We start from the raw sequence: 13432 nt of genomic DNA, 5'->3' as shown, positions 1-13432 counted from the left end.
CATACTTAGGCCACGCCCCTTCCCATAAAAGGAAGATTACTCCCATCCAACATCCAATTTCAGAAGTGAGAGTAGGGGGGGGGGGACTGACCACTAGATCTTACCCATTAGAGAGAGGTCATTCACCAATCTATATTAAAATCAACATTGAGGTCGATCTATCCTAGACAATACTAATACCATATTTAATATCTTTTTAATGATCAGACATCTCCAATACTTAACAATAAACCATTTCCTGGTTCACAACAGAGCAGCATAACCTGTTCAGGTTCTCTACAGCAAAGTTCTGGGAAAAACCCTCCCAAAAGGGCAAGCCTCCCCAGAGGACACCTCATAAAACTTACAACTCCCTTGAAGACTACTATCAGGTCACCTGGGTATTTGTCCTTGTACCCTTATCAGGGTGCTACGTAACATTTTAGAAGCATTTGCCTGGTTGGGCAAGTAAATTTTTAAATAGTTGGAATATACTTGCCCAAAAATCTATTTCACTTGCCCGAAATAATCGTTGAAAAATCAGTTTTACCTCTTTAATAGAAAGTATTGCTGTTTTATAAACCATTGACCTTTTTCTCTCTTTTGACATGAACTGATCTACCTTGTTATTGCATTTCTTTTTCCAAAGTGATTTTATCTTGCCTGCCATGACCAAAATTAGGGTCAATATCATATCATCGACCCTAATTTTGGGTATTCTACTGTGAGAATTTTGCTTGTCCAATTTGGGCAAGTAGTTTTGGTCATTTCTTCAAAACACTTGCCCAGCTCTAACTTTTACTTGCCCAGGGCAAGTGCTTATGTAGCACCCTGCCCTTATGAACATGGTTTGGTATAATGGTTAAAGATAAGATGTGACCTGTCACCCCAAACCTGCAATAAGTCACCAAAAATAAATTTTGAGTTTTTAACGAGCTTGAAAAACACATCCTAAGCTTTAAAATGATATACAACTTGTCAAAATTAATGAACAATAACCCGCGCAAGTACTTAACTCAATGTAGAAGAAATTCTGAGAGAGCTTTTATGAATTGAGGAAAAAAACAAGGCTTGAAGTTTGGAGTTCAAATAGCCTTGAGAGGTGCACACTGTGAAAGCTTGGTGAAACTTCAAAATGTGGTGTCAAAGAAAGCTTTGAATCTTGCATATTATTCAACTTTGCATCTTAAAATTTTACAACATGAAGGAGAATTACTCTTTCAGATTAGTAAATTTTATACTTTTTGAAGATTACATTATCACTTTGCCACTTGACAGAGAATTTCCCTGATGACTTATTGTTGGTTTTAGGGTGTCCACTCATATATGTGTTCAACTAACCTGTAGGCAGTTCACTCATCATAGATGTAATCTCTAGTAGATCAGATGGCATGAATCCACCCATCCCCTGATCAGATGATTGATTCCCTCCTCCACCAATCTCCCCTGGTTTGGCGCCCTCTACGGGTGTCGGTAGCTCTGATGGAACACCAGAAGGCGTATTCAGGATCTCATTTAATAAGTCCATCTCATCCTTCATATCATCTTGGTTCGGTAAGTCTCCCGATAACAGGTCGGCTGATGTGTAGGCACCTATATACGAAAGTAATAGATTTTCAACAAAAAAATATGAAAAAATTAGCCAATAGAGTGTATGATTCAGATTTTACTTCACTGCATTTTGCTTCAAAGTTTAATAGGTAGATACATGTAGGTTCATTTTCGTCTCAGGTTGATAGTTGACTTCTTACAGACAAAAATATACAGAATTGATCAAAAAGAGATAAAGATCATCTTACATATACAACATGTGTTGAAAATGAAAAGGTGGGAATAACTGCAAATACCCCCCCCCACCCCGTAAAATAAAGAAGAACGCACATGGTTTGCAATTATGACATACCCTTTAGACAAGAAACACACATGTACATCAAATGATCCTACAAATTGAGCTTTAAACTAAATCAAACCTAATTGAGCTTAAGTCAAACACATACAACAGAACCTGCTTTCATCTTTTATACTTGTGATAAAAGGAGTTTAGAGGGTGTGAAATACTTTCTATTCATCCACTAATAGCTTCTAGACAATGAAAGGATTATCACACCAAGTCTACAAGTCAAGACAATGGGAGTGACTATCTAAGGTAACAGATGTCTATTGTTGTGATAAATCAGCATCTATAGTTCAGCTTTCAGTAACCAGAGATCTTGCTTGAATGTAACCTACACATAATTAACCTATACAGCTTGTAATGAGCTTAACATAATTTTTGTTTTCTTTATATGTAGCAAATTTAAAGAAATCACATTGAATTATTTTCATCCATTTGCTACTAATTAAAAAAAAAACAGGAATTGAATTTCAAGGGACAATAAAAAATGAATTCGGAAATAATCTGGGGGATGTCTAAAAAAAAATATAAGTATAGCTTAGAGTCGCACTTAAGTGCCAACGCACAATCTTATTGATTAGTATGCAGTAGTGCAAGTCCTCTTGGCATGATCTAACCAATACTGGCATGCATTTTACACTGCATGCAACTAGACATTTAAGTGCAACTCTAAAGTCATACTTGAATCTTTGTGAAACACCCCGTGTACAAGTAACTTGTCTTTGAAATCAAGTCTCTATACTCCTGCCCTTTGTTAAGGTATCAGACTTTGTTACCCAGTCCCTCTGAAAAGACACAGAGCTGTCAATCTCCTGGTTATTAATTTACAAGCAAAAAAACAATTTAGCCGGATTTATCAAACAATATAGATCTGGGGTTCAATTCATGATGCTAGCTATTAGGGTTATACATATCTTTACAAACATCTGGTATGTATATTGCCCAGAGTGAGCCCCCCCCACAAAGAAAAGAATAATGAAAAAAAATATATGACATAAACTAACTTAATCAATCAACAAAAATTAATCACATGGAGGTTAAAAAAATATAATAAAGTAAAAAAAATAATAAAGAGATCCTGACAATTCTTGATATAATGACGATCTTACCAAATTCTTCTTTATCTGCTCCTTCTTGCCCACCCATAAGATTCATGAAAGCTGTCCTCTCTTTCTCTGATGGATCTATCTCCTCTCCAAGAAGATTATTAGCTCCTTGTCTAGAAGGATCATGTACACCATTGTTCTTAGCATCTAGGGATCCTCCTTGGTCTTTGTGCCTTTCAGTATCTTCACCAAGGGATATCAACCTGAAAAACACCAAAATAATGATGAAAAGAAATGATAGTCTTGATCTAGTTCCAAAGCTGTCCAAATCCTTTTGGATCCATGGATCCCCCCAGGTATCTGTGCATCACAGTATCTTTGCAGTAGAACACAAAACTAAAGAGAAGAATACAAGTCTGTTTCATAAAGCCATTCACAAGTTACAAATAACTTTAAGTACGTCTGATGACCCTTTCTGTATATGGCTGACTTACAACCTATAAAGAGCATGTTCAAGTTGTTCGTAATGTTGTGCATATATCTTAACAAATAGCATTACAGAACATCCAGCTGGACTTGTTTCCTTTGAAAAATGATTCTGCTGTCAAATCAAGGATATACAACATTCTGATTATGCAATTCAAATACGTATCTGGCTTTAAGTTTGAATTTTGTTTCTTTTAGTGTCACATTAAATCTTGGTCCTATGTCAACGCCTGAAAAAAACCAACTAATAAGAATAACTTTAAATAATTTGGCAGCATGGACACAGTATATTGACAAAAGCAGGACCCAGTCAGTGAGAACTGTACATATTTCACATGAAAACCAACAAAATGCTAGATCTGTGTAGAGTGTTGCACAAGTGTGATTGTAAATCTATGTACAAAGATCGGGATAAATTACCTTTGTCGAGCGACTTGTTCAAGAGTCTCTTTTACTTCTTGTGCTTCATCAACATCTGTCCGACTAGCTTTCTTAGGGTTAGTCTCTTCAGCCAGCTGTTTACTGGTCTGTGTCAAATCCTGCAATTCAAAATAATGTGTGGTCAGATTCAATTTACGCAATAAACTCATAACAAAATCCAAAAGAGAAAGAGAGTAGTTTTTCTGTGCACAAAGGCTATATATTTCTTTACAATCAGAACAAGTACAAATGTCACAAAAACTGTATCTATTCAAGATTTTCTGAATTGTAAATGGTAGGCAGGTTCCTTTATTCATTGTTTATTTTCATGGAGAAATCTAAAGTACTGCAGATCTAATTAAATTTGATATTATTAGAAACTATGATTCAACCCTAGAAGGACTGGGGGGCATAATGGCTCCCCTGCTAATCTTGGCCAGCGCTCACACAATCGATTTGAAATTTAGCACGCACATTCTTTACCACATAAACTACTACTATAAAATAAAAATTCTGAAAATTATTCTTATCTATTATGAATAAAATATGCAAATTCATTAATGAAAAACATTTTTGCATATTTAACACCCAATTTCACTTCAAATTTTCTTCTTTTTTGCAGATGTCATCTTTGTAGTCTAATTTACAGGTTTCCACAAAAAAAAATTAGAAAGCAAATTTTTTCCTTATGTATTTCTTTGTTTTTAGAATTTCTCATGTATTTCTTTGTTTTTTTAATAGAAATTATTACAGACCATTTAACAACTAAATTAAGCCATAAATTAATTAAGCAGACCAATTAGAACGAAAAATAATCACCCTTTTATGAATTTTACCTCCCATAGGCTTTGTACACAAAGTATAAAAATGAGCCATTTTCGCCATGACATTGTCTTGTAAAAAGTCATGTGATGTCGCAATGCTATACCCATGTTGCGATTTTGGTCTCAAAAGTTGCGCGAGACTTCAAAGAAAAGAATTATAAAATTTTGCGGAGTTATCTTTTTGTGTTTTGGAAATATCGCAAGTGTCAAGGGGGCATCGTGGCCCCCAGTCCCAGTCCTAAGACAATGTTTTGAGGCAATACATCACAGTTACGTTAAAGAGCACCTACTCAAGATCTAAACTACTCGTACAATACCCGGCTCCTTACACAGACTGCAATATTCTGAGCACAGGATTATAATATATGCCTTCTAGAAAAATCATCCACATTCACATCCAAGTGCATGTATTCTTGTTGTTTGAGAATGATCAATGCTAATAGGAACACATAATCAAACTGGTTTGTATATAATTCCATTACGAGGTCTTCTCATTTCCTCCTTTCATTTAATTAAGTGATTGTGGACTGGACATAGTGATAAAATTTTTACATGTGTGCATTTCACATTGCAGTATGTTAGAATTCTGATAAGATTTTACTCTACCATCCAAACAATAAATACACAAATATGACGAATGTTAATTCCCACATGACTCACTATGAGTGAATTATTACATTAATGAAAAAGTTATCGTTTGCACAAAGTAACAGGAATTTTAATAATAATTTGATGCAACTTTTTCAATGTCAGCCTCATTTTAAATACATGTAAGTAATGGAGTGCAAATAGAATGAGAAATGATAGGGTGCATTGACATGATATAATAATCAATGATTCACATAAGTGCTAGATTGGCAACAAGGTCCTGTTTCATGAAGCCTCTTAAAATGGCCATGTCAATGACAAAGTTGATCTCAGCCAAACCACTGACATGATTTCAATAGCTTTTTAACAGACGTTTACTTGTAAGGGATCACTAAAACAGGACCAAGATCATCCTTTAATAAGCCAGCAATGAAAACTGAAATTTCATACTGAGAAACAAATTCGAGATGTAATCATCAGGTAGCAATTCATAAAGAGTAATCAAACTCTTATACTGCATGTACAGTTACTCAGAAGATAGAAAATGAAATAAATAGCATTTTACAATTTTGAATGAAATGAACCAAATGTAAGAATACCATGAAGTTGACCTGCCATGACACCATTGATATGTTAAGCTAATTTGAATAATCTATTTCCTATTATCTTATCAAATGTTGAATTTCCTGCTGAATATATGTATGCATGGAGAGAAAGGAAAGAAGAACACAAAATGATTCCACACATACAGCCATAATCAGATACATGTTTGCAGAGGAAACTACTTTAAAAAAGGGACTACATTGTACATGGATGCATTGAAAGAGATTTGAAATCAATTGAAAAACAAGGGGGTTAAAGGTATTGTTCAACATTGTGAGCAGCCGATTTAAAAAATTCTCAAACAAAGATGAAACATGTGTACAAGTGCATGTATTAGAACTAATAAACCCTGAAAACAACCATTAGTGAGAATGAAAAGCTAAAACTACAAGGCAAACCCGATTTTGTAAATAGGCATTTTATAGACACCTAAATAGTACACATAAGTGTATGGGATGAAATTAAGATGGTGTTTCCAGTCACTTTATATTTCAATTTTTGAAGAACTAAATAATTATTTTCAAACACAATTTTTTCTGGGCTTCATTTTTGTAACATATCACAGACACAGGTGACAAGTGTGACCTTCTAGCTCAGATTTTTTAAAATTTAAACCAATGTTAACCAATCACTTTAATATGTTCAATTTGGTAATTGAATGCTGGTAAAATTTTTGTACCAGAAATAATATGTATATCTTTTAAAATTAAAATTCATGTTATCATTAGCAAATGTTTTGTGTTAAACTCCTGTAGACCGGTCAGATGGTGTCCTAATGGCGCCAGTTTGCAACCCATGACAGGACGAGCATGTTTCATTTTAAAAGCAAACCTCTAGGATTGACCATTAAAGGGATGGTCCGGGCTGAAAATATTTATATCTTAATACATAGAGTAGAATTCAATGAGCAACATGCCGAAAATTTTATCAAAATCGGATGACAAATAATAAAGTTATTGAAGTTTAAAGTTTAGCAATATTTTGTAAAAACGTTCGTCATGTTCATTCATCAGGTGGGCTGATAATGTCACATCTCCACTTTCCGTTTTGTTATCTTATTACATAAAATCATAATTTTTTCATTATTTCATATTTGTGTGAATAATATGTCTCCTTTATAATGAGATAAGTTGCAGCAATAAATATCTAATGCACTAAATCAGTTTTCAATCCAAGTTTTCTAGTTCTTGGAGGAAAAAATTTTGAATAAACCTCATTTCATATAATAAAATACAAAAGAACAAGTGGAGATGTGACATCATCAGTCCACCTAATGAATATTCATGACGACTGTTTTCACAAAATGTTGCTAAACTTTAAAATTCAATAACTTTGTTATTTGTAATCCGATTTTGATGAAATTTTTGGCATTTTCTTAGTGAATTCTACTCTATTTATCAAGCTATACATACTTTCAGCCCGGACCATCCCTTTAATTGTTCTTGAATATTACATGCATTTGTAAGAATTCTACATCTCTCCCAGGGATAGAAGTCAATAAAGTCATTCAGATGCATGAACAGCACTTTGCTTTCTCCTATATCATAAGATATCATCATAATGATAGATTTATAATGCATCAAATCCACTGAGTGTTTTAGCCATTACAATACATGACTACATGTAAGAAATAAGTGTCTATTCTGAGATATAGGAGCGGAGCACTTCATTCTAATCACAGCATTTTATTACAGTATATGCCAGTATCAATTTTTTGATTTTGAGAAAACAAAGAAGAGCCAAGGATGGAATTCTTTACCCCAAAATAAACATAACCCCCTCATTTCAAAGGCATATTAAAACATCAGTTTAACAGAGATATAAAGAGAAGAAAAATGCATGGCCAAATATATGCATTTCAGGATATTCAGGCCACAATCCCATCACCATAAATCTACAACATGCAACAAACACAATGAGATGAAAGTTAATTGGAATAAATAGGATGATCGTTGCAACGTGAAGATTTACGTTTGTTTGCAACCGGTGTTCAGCTCTCTGGTCTAGACCATCCAAATCAGGGGCTACGTCTTTAGCTCCGGTCAACTCTGCTAGCTGTTTACTTGTCTCTGAGAGCTCCTAGAGACATCATCACAAACACATACACACAGGGTCAATGACAAATTATAACGGGTAAAGTCAGGGTTGGTATTATGGTGAAAGAACAGTTGGTGGGTGTTTCATATTTGACTTCACGTATGACTATACATATGACTAGAACATGTTGGCAATAACGTATGTATGTATTTACCCCAGGCATGTGATTTTTTCCCCCAAAATTGTGTTTCTAATTCCCGTTTCTCATTATGTTGTAATTTTCATGAATATTTTTGTATATGTCTGAAAATCTGTAATTCGGCCTTTGGGCCGCGAATGATTTCTTTTGTTCAAATAAACCATTTCTATTCTATTCTATGTTGTTAGGTGCTAAGTCAGCTACATAGAGATTATCATCTAGTACAAGAAAGAGTCAGCAGTTGTGCGTGAAGTCATTTGTAATTTAGGAACAGCTTTATGAAACACCCACCGGAAAAGGAGGGACAGCAGGACAAAAAACTTTGATAACTGGGGAAGCAGTAGACAAAACTCGTATGTGAAAGCTAGGGAATATGCTAAGAGGTTGTACATGGTAAGATTTATTAGAAAAACATGTTTCCTATACTGATCTGTCCTCACTTAAAGCATGAATTTCTTTCATTGATTGCCTTAATAAAAAAGCCAGGTTCTTTCTTTTCCACTACAAAATACGAAGCAAAAGGCCATTCTAAAGTGAGGAATAACGGCAGCCAGTATAGAGAATTCTGCTCTTGGCTTTCATATAAAATGAGCAATCATAAGGAATTTTTTAAAACTGTTTTTTGCTCAATGACTTGAGACTTACTTACTCTCCTTTGAATATCATTTTAGGAAATCAGGTGGGTGTTTCATAAAGCTGTTTGTAATTTAAGAGTGACTTTAAGGACTGGTGATCCTTTCTTGTAAATAGTATACAGTACACCAAAATGTACATTGGCGATGGTTTAGTAGGATAGTTTCACCAGTCATTCTTAAAGTTGCTCTAAACTTACGAACAGCTTTATAAAAACCGCCCCAGGATATACCGCTATTGTATGGCAATCACTGTAAAATAAACTCAAATTATCAACGAAAAAACGTGTATTTCACTTAATTGCAATAACAAATTAAATCTAAAACATTTGCAAAACAAAGGAAACAGAACTGCAGCATACAATATTTGTACTACAGTATGTGAACCACAAGAACAAGATGAAAGGGATACAATAATAAATGAGGAAAAATTTCTTCATGACTGAATTCATGCAAATAAGAAATTCTTGATGATGTTACTAACATAAAGATCAAAACAAAGGTTCAAATTTCTTGTCTTTCATGTGGAAGGCCCCTAGAAAAATAATAATAATGGGTATTTATATTGCGCCAAGTCAAACGTGTTACACGTATATAGGGAGAGGTTTCTGACCGAGGGTGACTAGCATTTATTACATCAAATTCACTATGACACCAAAGCACGTGTTAATTGAGTAGCTGTCAATACTAGTGCTAGTCAATACTATACCTTGAGCATATTGAATTCATAATGTTGATATCCTCTGAATCCTTCTTGGACAGCAGCCATGGTTCTTGAAGTCTTCTCCCAGAAATGAAGCAGCGTGTTCTGATACGAAGCCAGCGTGTGAGAGAAGAGATTACATCGACTAGCTCCGAGGAGATCTACTTTCTGACAGACGTCATTCTTGAGCTTCTCAAAACGTGCCTTGGTGGAACGCACCTGAGCCTGAACCTGGTGGGATCATATCGTACAGACTTGAAAATAACCAGTGCTTTATAGCATGGTCAGGGGACATCAGACACAGACAAACAATCTTCTAGTGCATGATTGCGAACCTGGCAAAAAAGGACTTGGGGCAATTAGATTAATGTTTGTAAGAGTTGCCCAGTAAAGACAAATGGCTGTTCTGTTTGGTTTGTTCAAAATTTTAAGACAAATAACACTGATTCAATAGCAAGAATACTTTCAACTAGTTTTCCTTGGCAAAAATGTGCATACTCAGTGATACAGAGCTCAGTCCAAAATCTATTTTTCTTGTGAATATTTTTTGTTGGTCAGGTGGGCATTAACTGTCTGATTGTTTATTCAGAATGCTCATGAATATTCAGAGAAGGAATATACTGTAAATTGTATGTTCATGTCATTGTAATATTCAAACTTTCTCAATAGAGACCATTAAATGTTTTTTTTCATTGATTGGTTCATCATGAATATCTGAATTTGACTCTTGATGAGACTAGCACTCTTCCTGTGTAATTTTAACATTGTTCTTGATGAAGGCACTTCAAAACTTAATGAATTCAATTATTAGATATCAGAAATCTATCAAGAGTGTATCCCGATTTTTAGGGGGTACTATTTCACTTCACTTCATAAGTGACTTTATATCAAAAAGAATTTTAGATCTTGGATTGCATCTTTGTCCTGAGTCATACCATTGTTTTTTGTTCTGTTTGTTTTGTAAGATTTAAACTGTAAAGTGTTGACGCACTCTAGATTCATTGGTCACAAATAGAACATTATGGCTGCGTGCACAGGCAACAGGATTACATTAAACCTCTTTGGGCCGATAAATTAAAACAAGATATCCTGCTTCATACTATTGTTTTCAAAACTATAATTCATTGACCAAGCCTTGTAAATAATAGTACCATGTGAAAATTGTTATATATTGATCTAGGTAAAGAAATACAGGCCTAAACTTGGTTGATAATTCATAGTCTTTGGTGAAACTGAATTTCCCAGGTGTTTCTTTATTTTAGCAGCGTGCCAGTCTTGACAAATTTGCAACCGTGACTACCATCGTCAGGCAGGCACCGGTGGACTGCCCAATTGGACTCAGGCCTATTTGCTTTTTATTTTGATCTCTGATTTGAAAACTCAAACTTTGAAAATGGATAATCTTGAAATTTACCAAAGCTTTAAGTGTAGTTACTTATCATGAAACTCATACAAGATACATGGGTGTTGTACCTTTCTGAATTTCTCCAACTGTTTATAAGTATCTGGATCAAGTTCTTTTGAGATATCCTTCATCCACAGCAGAGCAGCTCTGTATTCTAACCTAGCTCCTTCCATTCGATTGATTGTCATCAATGTGTCTGAGATAGCACGGTAACGGAACGTCTCAATTTCCTGATATAGCCTTGCAAGAGGAGGACGCAATGCCAATCTGAAAAACAAATAATATCATTTCAAATAAAGATATTCAAATATTAATCACTTGTCCTGTCTGTGAAGTCATCTAAATAAAAGTAGGGGTGTTTAATAAAATTGTTATAAAGTAAAAAAAAGACATTAAACCTCTCAATCCATCTCAAATATGGGAAATCAAATAAAATTCCCACAATTGTCATCTAACAGGCATACAGTGGATATCAACTACTCTAATTTTTAATACTTCAGTGAGAAATATTGAAAACAAAATGATACAATGTGGCAATAGTTCATAATATAATATCTCTTCATGTCATATTGCTTGCCAATTTTCAAGTCGTTACCAACATAGAAGTACAACCCTACAGAAAATAAAACCATAATGAGTCTCGAGAATTAAATTAGGGATTCAAGAAAATCAGGGATTTCTGCACATCAAGATCTGGCAATACTCTAAACGGTCATTGTCCAGTTTTCTTTAAATGAGCAGATTTGTTGATATTCCTATCAATGTAAATGAAACATACATATATCACAAGACTTGTTGGTGCTCACAAAAATAGCCATTGTAATACAATCCAGCATGGGAAATAATTAGTAGACCATACCATATGGGAGTTTAGTGGTAAAGTGGTCTAATGATTATTTCCCAAGCGATAATTGCAGAAGATCTGATTTCAAATGACTACCGTAACTGCATGTATGCTAGCATACAATACTTTCCAAAGATAATTCCTGAAATCTACTGGTATAACTTGAGCTATGAAACCAGCAGGGTCGATTCAAGAGCTAGACTCTATGTAATCTAATTACAATCCATCTACAAGCATAGATGATAACTGCATGATATTAGTATTGGATTTCACACACTGAGGCATTTCACATACAACCAAGGGCTGGAACTGGAACGGGACGAGAGGAGGTAGTTAGAGGCCTTTCTTATTCTTGCATGATGACACATCTGCTTTTTAACATGCAATCATGAATTGCATTAACAATCAAATGAATGTAAACGGCATAGCTTATTGTTATTTGCTCCTCTTTTGTCTGTTCAGAAAAAAACAATGATGATAATCTATCTGAACAATCACCACAGAAGGTAGCTCGTGATGTCACAATAACATTTCTCTGTGATGTATGAGTACGCCTTGCAAACAAACAAAAAATCATATTGAAATGCAACTAACAATGTAAGCAAGTCTCAACCTTCCGCTTCTGATGTTTCAATTTTCATCAAAACAATTCGATTTACCATAAATAGATCAAATAATATGAAAATAAATCATAATTGTTCTAAAAATATCCATATAGATAATGAACTGAACTATTAATAAATGCTATTGGTAATAATTTCCTGATTATGAGTGCAATTATCTCATTGCCCAGGTATCATCTCTTCTTGTTTTTATCCTATAATATCTGTACAAAAAACCCCAGCAATTTACCATGAAGTTGTTAAATGCTTATCTGGGTAAGTGAAATAAATAAATAAATAAATAAAATAATAAATATATAAATAAATAAATAAACAAATAAATAAATGTACAAACAACAATCAAGTGAATGAATAAATAATCAATAGATATATGAATAAACAAACAAGTGAATAAACAAAGTGAATAAACAAACAAGATTTGTATACCTTTGTTCTGATGAACTTGTCTGTGCTTTACCCACTGCAGCCATCATTTTACCAGCTCTTGTCTTATCTACACTGCTGCACTGCTTCAAGAAACGACCCATTCCACCTTCCTCCTGAGATAGAGCTATAATGATAATAATAAAAAGATTTATTGACGCAATTCTACACCAATACCACCCCAATAAAATGAAGCTTGTTCAATATTCATGCAATTTCACTCTGGGTGCAGAAAAGCTTGATGAAATTCAATGCACTGAAAGCAACTTTAACATTGTCAAAGTGGCCTGTTGATATATGGTTAACATCCTTTGTTTCTGTTTGTTTTTTCAAATTGAAATTAAATTCAGTTCCCTTCATTTTTTTCATACATACTGTACATTTAATATTCTACAGAATGAAAGTCTTTCAATATCATGTCATCCCTCATCTCTTGCTATATTTGGTGCTATTTTCCATAAAACTGAATTAAAGCAAAAATTATATAATAAAAATTTTCCATAGCCAACTAATATAGACAGGTACAAGTAGCTTACAACAGGATCTTGTAACTTCTACTAGACAATGTCAAACAAAGTGACCACAACTGTTGTTTGACCCAATAACTTTTCAATTAAGACAAAAATAATATAAAAATACATCAGACAAACGATAAAAAAAACCCTACATGTACATACTGTGCCCAAGTTTATTGCATCAGTATGTTTAATTCCAAGGAGAAAAAAA

At 34.1% G+C, this 13432-nt stretch overlaps 1 protein-coding gene across 3 annotated transcripts in view; it reads right to left on the bottom strand.

The window, feature by feature from the left end:
• Positions 1-13432, bottom strand: part of LOC121423152 (islet cell autoantigen 1-like) — a 31508-nt gene that overhangs the window by 2047 nt on the left and 16029 nt on the right. For 2 of the 3 annotated variants that reach the window (XM_041618459.1, XM_041618466.1), the window contains 7 exons: positions 12710-12833; positions 10885-11083; positions 9418-9642; positions 7812-7919; positions 3826-3944; positions 2983-3182; positions 1321-1572 (listed from right to left, as the gene is read on the bottom strand). In XM_041618459.1, coding sequence (XP_041474393.1) covers positions 1321-1572; positions 2983-3182; positions 3826-3944; positions 7812-7919; positions 9418-9642; positions 10885-11083; positions 12710-12833 — 1227 coding nt within the window. The remainder of the gene's footprint in view (positions 1-1320; positions 1573-2982; positions 3183-3825; positions 3945-7811; positions 7920-9417; positions 9643-10884; positions 11084-12709; positions 12834-13432) is intronic. The other variant, XM_041618474.1, reaches the window with a different exon arrangement.

Source organism: Lytechinus variegatus, chromosome 1, assembly GCF_018143015.1.
Source record: "Lytechinus variegatus isolate NC3 chromosome 1, Lvar_3.0, whole genome shotgun sequence".
In the NCBI taxonomy this organism is placed as follows: Eukaryota; Metazoa; Echinodermata; class Echinoidea; order Temnopleuroida; family Toxopneustidae; genus Lytechinus; species Lytechinus variegatus.
This window is presented reverse-complemented; position numbering and strand designations above follow the sequence as displayed.